At 43.2% G+C, this 19182-nt stretch overlaps 3 protein-coding genes and 1 long non-coding RNA gene across 6 annotated transcripts; 3 read left to right on the top strand and 1 right to left on the bottom strand.

The window, feature by feature from the left end:
• The first annotated feature begins 94 nt into the window (after positions 1–94).
• Positions 95–2461, top strand: cideb (cell death inducing DFFA like effector b). The gene is made up of 5 exons (XM_023841865.2): positions 95–631; positions 1106–1220; positions 1312–1464; positions 1693–1892; positions 2027–2461. Exons 1-5 carry the CDS (start codon positions 606–608, stop codon positions 2181–2183), a joined length of 651 nt encoding a protein of 216 aa, XP_023697633.2. The 5' UTR covers positions 95–605; the 3' UTR covers positions 2184–2461.
• A 215-nt stretch (positions 2462–2676) lies between these two features.
• LOC111859305 (uncharacterized) lies at positions 2677–6660 on the bottom strand. Of its 3 annotated transcripts, none has more exons than XM_023841844.2 (3): positions 6390–6660; positions 4800–5159; positions 2677–4698 (listed from the first exon to the last, which is right to left on the bottom strand). In XM_023841844.2, exons 2-3 carry the CDS (start codon positions 5151–5153, stop codon positions 3142–3144), a joined length of 1911 nt encoding a protein of 636 aa, XP_023697612.1. In that variant the 5' UTR covers positions 5154–5159; positions 6390–6660; the 3' UTR covers positions 2677–3141. The 3 variants fall into 3 exon arrangements, with proteins under 3 accessions (XP_023697612.1, XP_023697613.1, XP_023697614.1); XM_023841845.2 differs by lacking the exon at positions 6390–6660 and adding an exon at positions 5549–5868; XM_023841846.1 differs by lacking the exon at positions 6390–6660 and having other exon boundaries at positions 2677–4691; positions 4800–4928.
• Positions 6661–7837: 1177 nt separating this feature from the next.
• On the top strand, positions 7838–11489 carry LOC140593639 (uncharacterized). The gene is made up of 4 exons (XR_011994054.1): positions 7838–8179; positions 10709–10783; positions 11016–11105; positions 11379–11489. It is a non-coding gene; the product is annotated as an uncharacterized lncRNA (long non-coding RNA).
• A 1049-nt stretch (positions 11490–12538) lies between these two features.
• On the top strand, positions 12539–15135 carry LOC111859299 (pyrin-like). Its single transcript, XM_023841835.2, has 6 exons — positions 12539–12604; positions 13046–13126; positions 13708–13728; positions 13858–13884; positions 13969–13995; positions 14240–15135. Exons 2-6 carry the CDS (start codon positions 13096–13098, stop codon positions 14785–14787), a joined length of 654 nt encoding a protein of 217 aa, XP_023697603.2. The 5' UTR covers positions 12539–12604; positions 13046–13095; the 3' UTR covers positions 14788–15135.
• The last annotated feature ends 4047 nt before the right edge of the window (positions 15136–19182 follow it).

The raw sequence follows: 19182 nt of genomic DNA, 5'->3' as shown, positions 1-19182 counted from the left end.
AGTTTTTTTGGGGACCCGTTACAACTATTACATGTTGGTGACCAGGTGACATACACGAGCCAGTAGCCATGAATAGAATAGTTTCGTGGGGGGCCTGGACAAAATTTCGAGGGGTGTTCAAATTCGTAATTGTACGGCCAGGCTACGTGCCTGATCGGTCACAAAACATACTTTTTTTGGGGGGGGCAAACCCGCAATTTTAGTAACCACTAGAAACCTTTACGTTTCAAGTGGATATTTAGAATGAGTGGGGAAACGGAAATATTAATTACACAAAATGTATCAGTTTTCTACCTGATGTATAGGTTTTGTCTGTTTTGTAGAAATCCCAGAATGTCAGTGACCATTCATGCCACCCTGTTGAGTTTGTGACGTTATCCTTATTCGAAAACAGCTAGTGCATATCATATGAAACACATCGAGGGACTTCGATCCTTTTTATCTCTGTTCAAATGAATCACACCAGTCTAAAGTCCTGTAGGAGACAACAGCAGGGTCCCACTATCGCTGGTAACTCACATCTCCACATATACGTCTAAGGTCGAGACATAAACAAGAGGAATAGTACGTAACAGAAAGAAGTGTAACATTGTTCGGAGCCGGGAATGGAGGCTACATCATCACTGATAAAGTGAGTACGGTTTATATATGCTATTATTTACAGAAATGTTCGTTTCAAATCCAGTTGTTATGTTTTAATAATCAGGGGTGTAATTAGAGGGTGAATGGTTACGGGGGCTGAGTCTTTACTGAGGGGAGGGCGAATGCAAACATACGTAATATAAAAAGGTATTCATAAACACAGTTATTTGGGAGTGGGGCTAAAGCCCCCCTAAAAGAGGCCAAACGAAACGACGCCCCTGGTTGTAATATTTATTATGAGGATCTTTAAATAATTACCATCAGCAAACCTCCACATGTATTATCAGAAGTTATATATATAGTTGATTCAGTTTTATAAATACATTTGCCTAGGTGATATTCTGGTTGAAAGTCTATAACTGTACGTTACAGTGAAGGTGTGCAGTCACAAAAACAACCCCAATCTCATTGTTAGTATGTTTGCTGACTGAAGTACCCACTTCTTTCTGTCTGTCTGTCTCAGGTCAGTCTCTAGGAGGGTGTGGTCAGTGCCTCAGAGGCCCTTCAGAGTCTGCTCCCACAACAGGGAGCTGAGGAAGGGCGTGACAGGAGGAACCATGCAGGAGCTGAGGGAAAGGGTGAGCAGGGGATAGCGGTGAACAGCAGGGGGCACTAAAGGGGGACTTTAGCATGTCTGTCACTGAGTGCCTCGCCTCTCCTCACCTCCAGGCCGCCCACGCTCTGTTCCTCTCTGCCATTTCCCTGAGCCTTGTGTGCGAGGAGGATGGGACAGAGGTCGACTCAGATGAATTCCTCCTGACCCTCCCGGACAACACTGTACTGATGGCTCTGGAGCCCGGACAGACATGGAGCCCAGAACCTGTGAGTGAGTGCGTGGGAAACTATATGTGTGCATGATTGTGTGTGAGCATACTTCTCCCTCTTCACACGAGTGGCTGAAGGTGTGAAATCCTCAGTAAGTAGGGAACTTCCACTATGTGTAATAGCCATGTCTGTTATGGCAGTGTTAGTGTGTTTTAATATTCTCTGAACATTGTATTCAATGTTTTTTGTTTTTTTTCCCCCACTTCTGGTTATTTCCCGCTCCAGGGCTCTAAGCAGAGCAGAGTTACATTCTCTACTACAAACATAAAACCCAGAACCGGACGTGACATAGCCCGAGTGACTTTTGACCTCTACCGCCTCAACCCGCGTGACGTGTTCGGCTCACTGAGCGTGAAAGCCACGTTCCAGGGCCTATACTCTGTCAGCGCTGACTTCAGGTGCCTGGGCCCCAAGAAGGTGCTGAGGTCAGTTGGTGATAGGTAGGAACACAGCAGGTTTAAGCAGTGGGGCAGCAAAAGTTTGCTTTATAAGAGAGCAGGTTTCTCCATCGCTGGGCAGACCAGCTCTATCCTCAGCTCTGTCCTTCCCTTTCTTTCAGAGAGGCTCTTCGCGTGGCGTCCGCGATGCTTCAGGCGGTGGGACACATGCTTATCACATCTGCCTCCATCATGCGTCGCATCATCGAAGGCTCCGACAGCTGGCATTCAACTTATGACAGGGGTGACTCCGCCCAGATCACCGAATACTGGGAATGACCCTAAACCCATAACCTGTATGGGGTAGAGGGTGACCCCTAATCCTTAATCCTCATTCTTCCAACCCACTTCCTGATCCAAAGGAACGTTAAACATAGAGTGATGTAGGGTGGTAAAGTTGTAATGTATTAATAAATGTAAGATAAAACACATGTAAATAAAATATTACTTAGCAAATGAGGAGTATGTGCACTTTGTACAGAGGTTTTAAGTTTTTGTTGTGCAGATGTGTTCCGCATTTATGTACAGCAAATTAAATGCTAAACCTTTAACAATAATGTTTGTATGTCGGTTTCATGTCATGATGAATGTTTTAAAAGCTGTCAGGTGTATAAGATGCTTTGAAATTTCAGTGATGGCTAATGTCAGAAAGCACAGCGGAGAAGAGTGTTCTACCCCCTGTTCCTTACGCCATCCTCATTCTTGAATTTCACACTCTGACCCTTAGAAAGCAACTCGGCACAATGCAAAGAGTAACGCTTCAGAGACAAAGTTACCTCATTCAGTTTATTAGAAACAAGTTATAAGAAAAAAAAAAATCTCGAGTGGACAAATCTAAAGGCTCAGACCCAAATGATACAGCAATGCAGGTGTGGTTCCTAGTAACAGGGATCATTTTTAAAGGAATCTGACCCTCACAAGTGAATTTGAATTCTTCTCCAGACTAGGATTCTCCTTCATGTAGCCAAGGTGCACAGCTCAGAGAGGAAGGGGGTCATGGTTACACGTGACCCTGAACACAAGGCTACAGCCCTGAATAACACACTATCCATGTTGATCCATACAGCAGGCCAGATGGGGTAACACGTCTTTCACACGTTTCTTATGGTCTGTATATGGTCAGTGAGGCTACACTGACAAGGCCTTCAACATTTAACCGGAACTCAGCTAGCAAGAGCTAAAAATCACTGAGCAGCTCAGCAGAACGTGCCAAACCAGCCGTGTCCTACAGCATGTCTCAGTCACTGATACTGACCTCCACCTCACCTTGCCGGTTCTCCTGGCTCATGACATCCACGCCTCGGTCCTGCAATGCCCCCTCATGGTGCAGGTCTGCATTGCAGTCTGTAACCCCTGCGTTGGGTGCCCTGGCATGGTGGTCAGTGCCCCCGTGTCCGACGCTGTAGACATGAGGAGGGGCGTCTTCCCCGAAGTTGCACCAGCCCTCCTCCTCAGGCCACGCCCCTCCTGTGCCCTGCCTCTTTGACTTGGCCACTCCCCGCTCCCGCCCACTGTCCGTCCTCAGGCTGTTCCGGTTACCCTTACCACCGGGCCGTAAGCAGCGCAGGAAGTGCTGCTTCAACTGTTCCCTGGTCCTCTTGCGCAGACGGCAGCATGCCCCCAGTGTAGGGGAGCAGGACGGAGGGGGGACACAGCGTGGGCCTTCATTACCGGAGCCCCCCTCTTCCACCCCGTCATCCATTTCTGCATCACGTGTAACTCCAGCCTCCCGCCCCCCAGAGAAGCGTTTCCCTACCCGGTGTCCCCGTTTCCTGGCTCTGGGAGGCCACAAGCGGTGCGGGTCCCATTCCAGCCTGTTCATAAGCTCCCTCTGCTGCCGGTGACCGTCAGCAAACCAGCGGTGGATGTCGATGTGAGCCAGTCCAGTCTTGGCCCGCAGCCATCGGATCTCCGCCTCAGAGGGCCAGCCGCTTCCGTCAATGCCGCACCACCGTGCCCTCAATTTTCCGTTTCGGCCTTGGGGTCGACCACACGGGGGCGCTACAGCAAACATTGGGCTGGCGGACCCTTGCGGCCAGTGGTGAGTGTGTGGGGGTAAACAGCCGGCCCGTGTGCGCGGAAACGGTGGGGCCGAGTCTGGATCCCTTAGGGGATGACCCCCTGCCGGGGGGGTGCATGGTTCAGGTGGTGGTGGGCCAAACACCTTGTGACGTGCCTCCTCGATCTCTTCTGTGGCCCAGCTGATGCCGTAGCGGATGCGCTGCACCATGAACCACGCCTTGACCCGGTCCAGGGGCAGAGCGCAGCGACGGGCCAGTGACGCAGCCTCCTGCTGCGTTGGGTACGGAAACGAGTTAAAGACTTCTACTAGCTCGGGCACGCCGTCCAGATCATCCGTCTGCTCCGACTGGATCCACAGCAGCTTGAGACCCTCCGACACTAGCGGCAAACACACCGCATGCTGGAACTTGGGGCCCAAGCTGGCATCTGTGCTGGGGGCCTGGTCCGCCTCTCCGTGGTGACCCTCTGGTGTGTCTGAGGACCGGCTGGGACTCCCACTGGAAATGGAGCAAGGTTTCAGAGCATCTCCCGATTCCTGGGAAAAGCATGGCAGCTCAGAAGAGAGAGATTCCCGGCTGGGAGATAGCTCCGGGAAAGACTGCGCCCCCTGCGTGATTCCCAGGCCTTCATTGAGGCTGGGGGCTGTCCTCTCCTCCTCCCTGTCGCTCGAAATTGCCTCTCCTCCAGGGGATGGTGGGTCCTCCTCTGGCTCCTCCCTCCATCCAGTCCCATCTTGTTCTCCTGGCTCCATCATGGTCTCATTCCCTGTAGGCTGGAGACAGTGTAAAATTTGCTGTGCGAATGCTAAGCCAAAGGGACACACGTGAGGGAGCGGCCAGGCTGTGGAGCACGTAGTGAGAGAATGAGACGTACTGCAGTATTAGGGGCCTCCGAGGGGAGCTGTTCACCCACTGCTTCTTCAGATCCGTGGGCACTCGGAACCAGGAGCTGGATTCCCCCGTCCTGCTGCTGGTCCTCCCCCAGGGCTGGGCCACTGGCCTGGTCACACCCCTCCTTCCCACACATGCACAAGCATGCTGGGCTGGAGCAGAGATGGGGGCTTCGGCCTCCCTCTTCCTCGCGCTTCTCATCCTCCGTGGCCCCTTGCTTGCTTCCTTCGCCCTGGCCCAGCCTGCCCTCCCCCTCCTCGCAGCATACTCTGCCCCCCCCTTGCTGGATGGCATCTGCGAGTGACTCATTTGCACAGGTAGGCATGTGATTCTCCATAGTGTCCTGCAGCAAAGCAAGCAAAATTAAATGATAAAAATACTACTGTACACACAGATTTTGAAAATCATTCCATTGATCCATCAACTTTAAACTACTTTTCGTCCATGATATGCAAAGAAGTTAGAAAAAGAAGCATCAATTTTGTTAATCTCTAGCAATAAGGAAAAACAGAAACATTGCGGCTGGGATGCACAGAACAGAGAGAATCACTGTATGGGACACCAGACAGAGTATTAGTTATGTTTTGTGCTTGTGATTGTATGTAAGATTTAATAAATGAAAAGACTCAGTCATGCCACAAAATGTCTTGTTTTTCTTGATGTCTCATCACAAACTTTTAAAAAATACTTTTAAAACAGGCCAAATGTCATTGCTTTCATGTGACAGTATACCGTGAGAGGAGGCAGTGCTGATCAAAGCCCTTCTGGCGCCCTAGGCTAGTTTCACAGCAGGCGCCCCCGGCACGCACCTTTCCTGACATACGTGAAATAGGTTTGCTAACTCGGCGCCCCCTCAGAAACGGCGTCCGCCTATGTCGCGTAATGGTTTGACCGGCACTGGCAGTTAGAAAGGGAGATGAGAGGGGTCAAACAGGGGATCCAGTCTGCAGAAGTGGGGCACAAGTAGCCATATAAAATACTGTGCTGGGAGATGGGGCTTGTACGGCACCGTGACGTACAGTGGGCCGGGTCGGACATCCAACCCCCCCCCCCCCACTTCCCGCAAGCCGCAGCGAGACACACTAGTTAACAAGAGTTACACCTATTTCTTATTCAGAAAGCCACCGCATCTTAGCTCGAACCGCACGTCTGATTCACACGCGTCAGATGATGCATCACAATTTTATGTAATGTCCAATTACATAATTGTTTATTATATTAAAGAAACTGAAACGTGTCGTTTTAAACACCGTTAACGAACGCATATTGACATCTGCAGTTGGAGATGACTCAAATGCCGAGCAAACGCATCCTTTTACAGTAAGGGACAAGTTGGCCTTAGGTTGCGGTCCGGGGAGAGATCGCCCTCCGATATCCCTCCTTCGACACGTCGGCATGAAGACGCGAACGATAGGACTACCTCACTGTACTGTACGGTATTCCATTAAACCCCACAGGGAATATAATTTAACAAATCATGAAATAAATTAAATGTGGCCGGTCTGACTGCGATTGAACTCCAATTCACGCCAGACTCGGATCGGTAATCAGCCGCCGCTAACCGGTGACTTACCGGGCGTCACGGCTACCCCTCTCTTGCCTCCGGCTTGCCCACGTCCCTCTTTATCTGTCTGGGAATTGACTTGCTTAGATCGTCCGCCTCCGCGGGCGTTTTTCTGTTCGATCGGCGGTAACGCAATGAAACCTTGCAAAGCAAATGGAGCTTAAATTTCACTCTCTCATGGAAGCGCATTAATAATCTGCTTTGAAGTGTCACCTCGTACGAAACCGAGGATAATAAGCATCATTAGCGGAGTAGGCCCCGGCCACCCTACACTGCCCGAGGGGGCGTGGTCATAATGCCATAAAAGGAGGGGGCGGGGCGGGGGACCGCCGTAGTCAGCGGTTTGCTGCCGTTTACCCATGGAATGTGCACGCATGCGCACGATGCCGATCGCGCGCTGCCTATCGCGCGCTGCCGATGTGTTTGTGTGCATATTACGGTAGCTCCGGTAAACACGTTCTTAGTCCTGAGAAGAGATAATAGATAGAAGTGCTACTGAGAGTCATCTGGTTATTCTGTTTATTTGGGGCGGGTAAGGGGGTCCAGCTGTGTCATCTTGCTTTGCCCTTGTACCATAAAGGATTTATGAAATGTTCAACCCTGCTTTTCCATTTGCTGTGTATGGGCCATTCTACCGATACTGTGCCATTTCTATTCCCAGGACATTGTATGTATAACTATGCATGAAACGTAGCTTTATCATGCATGTTATTATCAAAGTGTCATCCGCAATATCCTTATTGCAAATTAATTCAGATAAAATAATAATAAAATCTACCCAGAACACTGGGGAAATACGTGTCACCTGTCCCTGCTCACTAATGCTACGCTTCATTCTGAAATTTTGAAAACCTTTCCATAGTTCATTCCTGGTGCTCAGTTGTTGTTTTTTTTTTATTTTATAAAGCTAAAGCATTTTTTTCAGTTATGATTGGTCCATAATTTATCAACTTCTTTAATAAATTACAGAGTGTAACCAGACAGACAAAAGCAAATCATCTTTCACTTAAAAACTTTGTTAAAATTAAAGTTGCCTGAGACTGACCAATACACATTTTATTAAATGTGAGTGAATGGCTTCCTGGGTAGGCTCTGGAACCCCCGCGAACCAAAAGGGCAAGCGGTTTGGAAAATGGATGGATGGATGAAGTTATTAGATTCAGTGTTGAAAAAGAAAAAAAATTAAGTCTAGTTCAGAAAACATGGACTTTCTGGGAGTCCTCAGGGGCAGGGTTGGAGAAACACTGGTCTAGGCAACACAAAGTTTCCACTCTTTTTGCAGATAAAATAATTATGACAAATCATATATCATACTCTTCTTTGGAGTCAGTAAGTCAAAGGTATACCTAATGTAGAAATCAAATGTTCTATACAACCACCCACAGAGACAATTTCATTTACTCTCATCTTTAAGCTAAATTTTGGTTTAAAAATGTGTCATTACCCCAGGTTCTGAAGAAAAAGTGAGTTCCTGAAAAAAAAATCATATTTGCAGATACTTGAAAAAACCTCAAGTTTTGCAGTCCCCGCCTCTATCTTGTCAGCTCCATCACAAGAAACCTGCAAAGAGGAAGAAAGAGGAGAACAGGAGCAGATTGGACAGATGAGAGTAAAAGGACACATTTGTCAAGAGAAGATGGAGCATGAATTTACTATTAATGTTTCTCTATGTATTCCTGAAAATGATTATACAATAATGAACACAGCTTTTGTTCAGAGAGATGATTCTACATTCGATGAAGACCCAGAGACAGTGATGCCGATTAAGCAAGAAGGTATTCCTGGAGACAATGCAACAGGTACTCAACCAAATGCAGTCCTTCTATGTTTTTCTCTGTCAACTTAAAAAGTAACTTTTATTAGCGCAATTAGCATTACAATGTTAATTATGTTATGTACTTTACATTAATGGTCAATTGTTTTGAACAATGAATTCAATGTTCAAATTGTACTCTTCTGTAAATATAAGCCTACTCAGCTAAGTCAGACATTATTCCACACATGAACAATACTGAAGTATATATTTTAAGGTTATTAACAGGGATTGACATAACTGGTAGACAAGCACACATTTAACCTTATGAAGGTTAACATGTACTGTAATTTCTTGTCATAACAGCGCAAATACACAAAATAAGTATATGAATTTGCACTGTTACTGTATGACTAGCAATTGCAGTTGTGTCAATCCCTAGCTATTACAGTTTTTTCCAATCATTTTAACGCATGTCTCAATACCATGTCCACTTTTTCACAACACTTAACACATGCACCATACCATTGGACCATGTGAGCTAAACTATGTATACGTTTGCATTGCTTTGACACAATATGCATTCAATCACCACTTCCCCCAAATTTCATGAATACTTCTCTCAGTCAGTGTTCGCCACCAGCAAAACTTTGTACAACTACAGCCGATTTTTCAGACATTTAGATGATCTGTTCAAAACAGTTAACTTTTAGGTCAAAACCTAATGAAATTTAGAGCACTGTCAATTGAAATATGCTGCATTTTGACAGACAAAGGACACTATGCACTTGCACTAACACAAATAATTGTGCTTTTAGCAGAAATTTCCTAATTTTGTTTTTGTTTTCTGCTTCGTTACCATCTACATCATCTATACGAATGAGGCCATGGAGTGTCCCTTTCCTTTTTGCAAGGCAACACAATGTAATCTGTGCAAAAACAGTGGGTATGGCAACACATATATTACAGTACAACATTTACATGTATTCATTTAGCAGGCACTTTTATCCAAAGCGACTTACAGTGAAGTACTATATCTACAGAGACAGTCCCCCTGGAGCAAGTTGGGGTCAAGGGCCTTGCTCAGGGGCACAATGATGGCACCTCCTGGGAGTGAACTCACAATCTTCTGGGGTTCCTAATGGGAGCCCAGCCAGATCCCTAACTACTAGACCACCACCATCCCCCTAGATCAGAGATCTCCAAGTCCGGTCCTGGAGAGCTACTGTCCAGTAGGTTTTCTATCCTACCTGGCTTCTGATGAGCCACACCTGTTCCTGGTATTTACTTGAGTATAGGTGTGACTCATCAGAAGCCAGGTAGGATAGAAAAACCTACTGGACAGTAGCTCTCCAGGACTGGAGTTGAAGACCCCTGCCCTAGATCACCCCAAGCATTTTACAATGGTTGAAGCTGGAAAGCTGAATGAAAACACACACCAGCCTGAAATTTCAGCTAAGAACCTATCTAGGAATTTGTTTGGTTAGTGCCAATTTGCCATATGTACAAAAGGGGCCATCTTTGGATTGGCATTTTCTGCTAGGAATGAAATATTTACATACTGCAAAAAAGAACCAGCAACACTTACATGATTTCTAATGAAATATATTGCAGCATTTCAGAATTGGTTGGTATTACAATTTTCACATGCAAAAGTAGTTCTTGTTTATTTTATTTTTACAATGCAACATGACAGTAATTTGTGCCAAACTGGAGGATACAGCCACACTTTATATATGTAATTTGCAATGCTGAAAGTTGTTAGTGTTTTTTAGCCCAATGAACATTGAGTGCCTCAGTAGTGTTGTTGGCTGACAGCATTTGTCATGGTTATGGCAGCATGAGTCACTTTTTGGTGAATTGTGAAACGTTTTGGTGGTTGTAGGGCATTTTGCACCAAAGGTTAAGTGGTGTGCTCAGTTGTGTATTGGTACAGCCCACTGTGTTAAGTGTTTTGAAAAAGTGGACATGGTATTGAGACAAGTGTGAAAATGATTGGAAAAAACTGTAAGTTATTTTCTTATAAGGATTTTGCTGTATTTTGCTCCTGCCTTGGGTGTTCCCTGCTTTGTGCCCTCTGCTTCCTGTGATAGACTTTGGTTTCACCGTGACACTGTACTGGATAAACAATTATGAATGAATGAAAATGTGGATATTTAAATATTCTGTAACAATTTACTCGACAGGGCATGAATACTTAGTAATAACTCAGTAACAATTGAAGTGCAAATCATGATCGGTACTTGAGATGTCACAATTCATTAATGGTGAACAAACATGAGCATTTCATGTGTTATTCATTACTTGTTCCTTCAGTAGTTCCTTAGTAGTTCCCTAGTAGTTCCTTCAGCAGTTAACAAAGGTTTACAGAACTAACAAATATAGTAACTGCTTGAAATAAAACGTGCCACAATTCATTAGTGATGATCAGTATGTAACTAGACTTTGTGATTAATTAATACATAAGTAATAGCATAATACTATATTATGTGTGTCTTGTCAAGTAAAATGTTACCAAATATCTGTTATACTTTATCTACTCTTACTCTTACTTGTCTTATTTTTTCTCTCTGAGATTCACTGAGTGTAGGTTCAGACCTGCATCACCACCTCCCACTGCCTCCAGTCCAAACAGCAGATTATGATAAAGGTAACCTTAGGGTGGGGCTGAGTCTGCTCTGCTTTTAATTCACTCACTTATTTAGTAGTTTAGCATTTTTAAGGGGACTTGTCTAGGACAGTATGAAGGAAATGGATGAACAGGCTTGCCTCAGTATTGCTGCTTAGGTACCTATAAGGGAGATGTGGTCAGACTCAGTTTACCATGCATGTGATTCTGTCTTTCCATGTTCCAACAACTGCACGGCTCAAATGGACTGAAGAAATGCAGCTGGAGAACCCTTATGCGTGTCTGGAGTCAGTGTCACCTGGAACCTATGTTGCCATGCATAGTCCTGTGAACTGGTCACATGGTACAGAATACCTAATTAAGGCAGTAACATTATTAAACCTGAGTCTTGCCAAACATAGCAGCTCGCTGATGTTTGTTCAGTGCTCATTTTGAAGCAGGATGTTTGGGTGTTCAGCCATGAAGGTTCTCTATACATATAACTTCTTTTAACATTTCATATTAATTGGCTCTAAAATTGTAAGCCCTTGTACATGCCCTAAAATTAAATTACTTAATACTAATAGTGTCAATGCATACATTTCCTTCTTCTAATCAGGCATCTCATTCTTCTTAGGTTCCAAGAGGACTGCTGGGAAAGAATCTTTGTACAAAAAAATATCACTTGTTTTCTTCTCTCTGTGGACCATCTGCCTGATTGCTTGTATCACTGGACTAATTTTTCTTTGTAAGTTCTTATTCATAATGGGTAGTGGTGGCTTAATGGTTATGGAAGCGCACTTGTAATTGAAAGATTGCAGCGTTGAAACCCTGACCAGTAAACTATCACTGAGGTACTCTGAGCAAGGTACTGTCCCTAAGCACTGCTTGTTGAGTTAGTGAGTTAGCTGCCCCCTGCTATGTCACGTATGGGTTAAATGTGGAGTACACATTTTGTTGTGTGCTGTGGTGTGTCAACAATGGCCACTGATCACCAAATTCGAAATTATTCAAATAGAACCTCACAGTCCTGCTGAAAATTTGCATTTACGCCTTTGGCCATAAGGCTCTTATATAAGATGAAATATCAAAGGCAGATGTTTGTCATCAGCGTTCAATTTTCAATCCATTTTTTGTACCCCAGCATTGAAAAATGCTTTAGTTGGCAGAATAAGTAGTCTCTGATACTCCACCTATCTGAATGCCTTTCTGCTTATTAATATACCCAGTAGGTTCGGGGTTCTTGGTGTGTTCCTGTACTCGTGGAAACAGTCTGTCCTATGTTGCATTATAAGGATTATATTGAATATTATAAGCTTTATGCTGCATTGTGTCTTTGATTAGCTATCGTTGTTTCCTAAGTTTTACTGGGTACATGGACAAGGTCAAACCATTCCCTGGTGACAGATCCTTAACCACAAACCATTGGGCTGAGAAGGGATGCTCTCTCTGCAACTTCTTGCATTTTAGCATTTCTTTTTCAGTTTTTTAGGAAGTATATTTATAATGAAACATTTCCTAATAGACTGACCATTGGTGTCTGTTTTGAGTTGTGCTGGAAGAACGGTGAATGAAACTGTAAAACCGTGATCGGTTCTGGAACTGTGACAGGGGCCATTACTGTTGGGATCTAACTGGATCTGTGACTGGTATTATGACTGGGACGGGAACTGTGACTGTGGGACTGTGACCATGGCCATAAGAGTATAACCAGAACTGGGACTATAAGCAAAGTGCTTTCCTCCTTCCTTCTTCATCCAGATCACATCGTTCATTTTCTCTACTTAACTGTGCCATTTTTTTCAGCTTAACAGAAAAGTGAAGATGAGGTGAAACTTGGGCTTAACACCAAGATAATCTCTGGTAAGAATTCATCTCTATATATGCCTCACATTAATCCACAGGCTGCAAACTGTTAGAACTGGGACCTTGTTTCATGATGAAATATCTGATCTGTTGCCAGACCTTTATACATGATAAATGAGACTATTACCACATCTAACAATGCCAATAAGGGAGGTGTTCACTTTAACCAGCATGGTGACATTCTCAGGCATGAATGATTTGAATGATGACCTAATGATGGGACCAGAGTGTAGCACAGTGGGTTGGGATGCTGTGCCTGTGATTGAAAGATGAAGTTCAAATCGTATGGTTGGCAGGGTGATCTCACTGTTGGGCCCTTGAGCAAGGCCCTTAATCCCCAGCTGTTCCAGGAGCTGTCTGATCTTGATTTGTTATGAGTATATTGCTTTGGATAAAAGCATCAATAAGTAAATGTAATGTTTTACATTTCTGGGACAGGCCTACAGGGGGAGCTACGTGCCGTGGAAGATTTTTGCTCCTCTGTGCTAATGTGTGCTGCCAATGAAACCTGCCATGCAAGTAAGTGTGTCCTGACTCACAGTGGTGCATGATGGGTATGTGTTAACAGCACCAGTTATCAGTGTTAACATTAAATAAAAACGGTATAAACCAACACTGATGTTATTTAGTAGTATTAGCACACAGTACACAGACAGAATGAACTTAATAATTAGTAGTAATGACCAAAACAATGCCAAGTGAACCATTTGTGGTATTTTTGACCCCACTAGTCCCCACCATCTAATGGGGTCAGAAAATACAGCAAATGTTTCATGAAGTGTCATTTTGGCCATCACTGATAATTAGGTATTGTGAAAAAAAGTGATAGTGAAAAAACACAGTTGCGTGCAACATGCAAGAGATTATGAATGTGAACTCATTGAATAAAGCCAAGTGTAGCTAGCAGTAGGTATTGTGGTATTGGTGTGGAACCCAAAGTGGAAGTTTCATGTAGGTTTTTAGTGTAACTTAATAACTATTCTATTACATGGATGAATCAGTCTGTAAGCAAGGTTCTTTGGATTATGATGATGGTGATGATGAGCTAAAATCTTCTATTTCTGTGAAATCCATACATGAAATCTTTGCTTTCTTTTTAGATAAGATGTCAGAAATATCAAGTGAGTGGGATTTATTTATGTTTGCTTGGAACTTGTGCTGAAATACCACTCAGTTTTGTGCTTTATATGAAATTCATTTAGAATTGAACATTTAGAATTTAGAAATAAAAATATTTTGCTTTTTTGTAGTGAGGACAGGCATCATCATTAAACCAGGTAACTTTATATATTTTATTATCCATTGGTTATTTAGATTTTGCACTATATCTTGAAAGTAATCAAATGCATTATCATTTTTAGTGTGGAGCTGGATTCGTCAAGCAGCAGGTAGAGTTTGTTTTGATATCTTTCTGTGGTCCTGGATTCAGAAATGCTTTGCAATAAAACTGATCACTCTCCTTTTGAAAGGCATTGTTTCAAAGGTGACTTTCTGGCAGTCTGGTTTTAATGTCAAGATAGGTATCAGTTTAATGCTGATTTATATTTTCCTTATAAGTAAAACAAATAAATATAGTATGAATACAAGATTTCTTGAGCAAGAAATAAAATTATTATCTTTTCATGTCCACAGTCAACGTGCATCTTGATCCCAGTACAGCTCATCCTAAACTCATCATCTCTGGGGACTGGAAATCAGTGAGACTTGGGGAGAATCGGCAGACATTTCCTGAGAACTCATTGAGGTTTGACCATGTCGTCAATGTCCTTGGAAAGGAGAGCTTCTCTTCCGGCAGGCATTACTGGGAGGTTGAAGTGAAACATAAGACCGACTGGACTCTAGGGGTGGCGAAGGGGACAGTCTCAAGAAAGGGAACTTTACTTATTCGACCTGACGCTGGATTCTGGACCATAATTCTGAAAGATGGGATGTACAAGGCTAACAGTGAGTCCCCTGTCCTTCTTTCCTTGAAGGAGACGCCCCAGAAGGTGGGGGTGTATGTAGATTATGGGAGGGGTCAGGTCTCCTTTTACAGTGTGGACAGCAGGACTCACATCTTCTCTTTCTCTGGATATAATTTCACCGAAGAGCTACATCCTCTCCTGCGACCGGGCCTCACTGATTACGGCAAAAACACATCACCACTGATCATCACTCCCATCGATGTTCACCAAAAATAAGTCGGTGATGTGCACTTTAGATTATAATCACACAGAAGCGTGTATTTCGAGGGAAGGAGACTTTGACATTTTAGAAAAAAAGAAGAGGCATAAGGTTGTATCTGAGTCTTTGAAAAGCAAACAGACACCTGGATATGACTTGTGTACATCACCCTCTGTTGTTCAGATGCTTTCTGTGATCATGGTCAGCCTCTCCTCTCTGTGACATATCTTGATACGTATTGATATATTTTCAAAGTATTTTGATTACTGTTAATTTGCTTTTTCAGCAATTATTCTTCACAGAGACAGAATGCATTATGGTTCATGCTGAGTATATTGCTCATGTCTGTCATTAGCAGGAGCTTGTAAAAGGGATTTACAGATTTTTTTCTTATTCTTTGTCAATTTGTTTATGTATATTAAAATAATAAATAAATGAATTAATGAAATAAAATATCCCTTGACATATTTTACCCCTAAAGTTTGTCTGCATTAACCTGCTGTAAATTTCAGTCTATGGGAAATTTGATTCCCATTTTGATTTACATTCATTTATTTGTCAGAAGCTTTTGTTTTAAGCGATATACAAGTAAGCAGATTACACTACAAGTATACATCTGTCAAGGAGCCAATTTATGTTTAATTGCTGCTGGATAGTAATACCAAACACTGCTTAGAACCTTACACTAGAAATGCTACACAACTACTACACAATAATAAATACTCATTTTCTGCAAGTGCACAAGCATAAAGTTAAACACATCCTGATGCAGTAAACCGCCACATATGTAACATGTTGCTGCCCAGCCAGAGCAAAACAAACACGGCGTGTGGACCAAGAACACCAAAAAAGCTGAAGGTGCAAAGACAGCGGCGATTTCCTCATAGTCATTTGTAAAATAAAGAAAAACAGAAATACCACGACCTTCTCATTTATAGCTTTCGTTGCACAAAAATGTAAGCTAAAAATGTTTAGAACGTCAAAGAAGTCTAAGTGGTACAATTATCAAAGTACCGTTAGAGTTGAAAAGGTAAAATACCACTTAACTACTCTTGGAAAAAATTCCAAGAAGCCCGCTGTTCTTTTTTCTGCTATTGACAAAGTCATCACTACCCATGAACCCGTTTGCCTTGATGTCTCCTTAGATATCTGTGAGAAATTTTGACATGTTTCTTTTTGTGGAAAAGAGTGCAAAAACAAAAGCTTGTACCTTCCCACCCTCTCATAACCCATCTATTACTGTCACTTGCTCTTAACCTGTCTTTTATCCCGCTTAAGGAAATCATTGGGCAGATGAAATTATCAACAGGTCCCATTGATTCTGTCCCTCCTTGTCTCTTTAAAGATTTTGTTGATACACTTGGAGCACTTATTCATCCACCCATCCATTTTTTGATACCACTTGTTCTATTCAGGGTCCTGGGGGGGATCCGGAGCCTATGGGTACAAGGCAGGATGGGGCACCAACCCACTGCAGGACACTCTCACACCAATGGGAAATTTGAGCAACTTTAACTAGCCTCACCATGATTTTAGACTCTGGAGGGAAGCTGGAGTCCCTGGGGAAACCCCATGATGACACGAGGGGAAGATACAAACTCTACACACCCGAAACCATGACAGAGACTCAAACCCTGGTCCCAGAAGTGAGAGGCAACAGTGCTAATCACTGCACCACTATGTCAGCCCACCATTTAGCCATCCATCCATTATCGTAACCACTTAATCCCAACTGGGGTTGCGGGGGGGGCCGGAGGCTATCCTGGGAACAACAGGCGCAGACGGAGACCAACCCTGGGTTGGCGCCAACACACCGCAGGGCCACCATTTATTCAAACCATTATAAATAGCAGCATGTCTTATTGTACCAAGACAATTTTTACAGCCAATAGTGCAGCTGCTTATTTAAAAATCCAATCTGGATACCTCAGTTCTTTCCAATTATAAACATATTTCCAAGTCTCCCTTTTCTTCAAAAAATCTTAGAGAAGGTTGCATTTAGCTGCAATTGCTGTTGTACAGGCACGGCTTTCTCGAGCCACTTCACAGCAGTCTGCACTTTTAAAGGTTTTTAGTGATTTGTTATTGGCCAAAGATGGCGGGGATTAGGCTGTACTCATCCTTTTAGATCTTACTGCTACATTTGACAATGTTTGAATTCCTCGTTTGGAGCATGTTGCGGGTATAAAAGGAATGACCTTAGAGTGCTTTAGATCCTTCTTATCTGACAGCAGAGGTGGTTTTGTCTCCTCGTCAGCACCTCTCTCGTGTGGAGTTCCTCAAGACTCCATTTTAACAGCTACTGTATCCTTTTCTCTCTGTTTCTTTCTTCCCTTTAAGATTCAAATTTAGTACAAACAGAATTTCATTTCACTGTTATGCAGACGACACCCAGATCTACTTGCCATTAAAACGGAAGAACATTAATATGTTAAAATCATTACTGGACTGCCTTGGTGATGTTAAAAGATTAGTGGCTTTAAATGTTTTAAATTTAAATGACAATTAAACTGAGGTCTTGGTTTTTGCACCTAGTACACATAATATTGACAATATGGACCTGGGTCCTCTGGAACCGTCCATTAGACCCTCTGTAAAAAATCTAGGGGTGATAATGGACAGTGATTCTAAGCTAGATAAACAAATGAATTCTGTTGTCAAAAAGTTTTTTTCCAGTTTTATCAAAGGTCAAGCCCTTGTTGTCCTTTGGCGACTTTGATAAGGTCATACATGCATTTATTTCTTCCCGGTTTGTCTACACCAATTCCCTTTATACAGGTGTCAGCCAGGCCTCCATTGCACACCTACAACTGGTCCAAAATGCAGCAGCTCAGCTACTAACAGGATCATTCAAGATTCAAGATTCAAAGTGTTAATTGTCATATGTACAGTAGAAAAGTGCATTTCTCTGCGCAATGAAATTCTTACTTTGCTGTCCACACAAAAATGGCGAGGTACAATATAACAGAAAAAATAGAAAATTAAATACTTTTAAGTATAATGTGCAAAAGAGCGTAATGGCAAAAAATTACAGTATGAGGTAGTATGGTAGTATGGTAGTATGATGTCCATTGATCATACTTCTGTCTGCTGTTAAGGAGTCTGACGGCAGTGGGGAAGAAGGAGTTGTTAAGTCAGGAGGTTCTAAATTTCACACTTCTGTACCTCCGTCCTGAGGGCAGAAGTGTGAACAGTCCGTGTTGGGGGTGTGTGGGGTCTTTGAGGATGAAGGCAGCTCTCCTCTGGACTCTGCGGTGGTAGCTGCTCTGCAAAGAGGGCAGCGGAGTCCTGATGATCTTCTCCGCAGTCTTCACCACTCTCTGCAGGCTGTAATGCTGCCGTACCATGCAGTGATGCAGCTGGTGATGCAGTTGGTGATGTAAGTGTGATCGTATTTCTCCTATACTTGCCTCTCTGCATTGGCTTTCAGTGTGCTATTGGATTGATTTCAAGATAGTAATGTTTGTATAAAAGTCAATAAATGGCCTTGTTCCAACCTATCTCTTGGATCTTTTAAGGCCGTATGTCCCACCCAGGGCATTAAGATCTGCTGATCAGTCCCTCCTTGTGGTTCGGAAATCCAGGCTAAAGCATAGTGGAAATCAGGTGTTTATAGCTGCAGCTCCAAAGCTGTGGAATGAGCTGTCCCTGCATATTCCTCAGGCACCAACACTTTCCATATTTAAAGTTCAAGTAAAAACTCATTTTTATTATTTGGCTTTTAACTCAGTATAGGAGCTCTCTATCATCTTTGGTGTCTTTAAGTGTTTGTGTTTTTACTATTTTGATTATACAGCACTTCGTTTCAATTGCAGTTGTGTGAAATGTGCCTCAGAAATAAACTGAGCTTGAATTAAATTATTAGTAGTTAGCTTAATATCCTCCTCTAAACTCTTCTCATAATCATTAGTTTTCCCACCACTGCAGGATCCACACCGGGACTCTCCACTGGCCACTCCAGAGCAGTCCAAAGATTCCTGTCCTGGCATTCCTGGGATCCTTAGGGTCACTATACTGCTGGAGCTCCCAGCCCCCAGATACTGGGCTCCAAAATGCCTTGATCATCATTAGATCTCTTGACACCATAATCCCTAGTTACAGTGTTTGCACTATAGCACACGCCTAGTAAAAAGCCCTCATATGAATGACATCAAATAACCAGTTTTTAAAACTAAGATACTTACTGTTCAGGGAACTGCCAACTTTGAAAGTTCACTTATCAACAGCCAATTGATAACTGTCATTCAATGTAATATGACTCAACCGACTAGGTATAATTTTCATTTAATTACTTCAAAGTCAGTCAATTTTATCTGGTGTTTCCATTATTTTGTCCAGCCTCTACGTGTAATGCATTAAACAAAATATTGAAATTATAGCCACTGTGTGGACATAACATTATAGCAATTTTT

Source organism: Paramormyrops kingsleyae, chromosome 12 (genome assembly GCF_048594095.1).
Source record: "Paramormyrops kingsleyae isolate MSU_618 chromosome 12, PKINGS_0.4, whole genome shotgun sequence".
NCBI lineage: Eukaryota > Metazoa > Chordata > Actinopteri > Osteoglossiformes > Mormyridae > Paramormyrops > Paramormyrops kingsleyae.
Note: the sequence above shows the minus strand (reverse complement) of the source record. Positions and strands in the feature narration are given on the sequence as shown.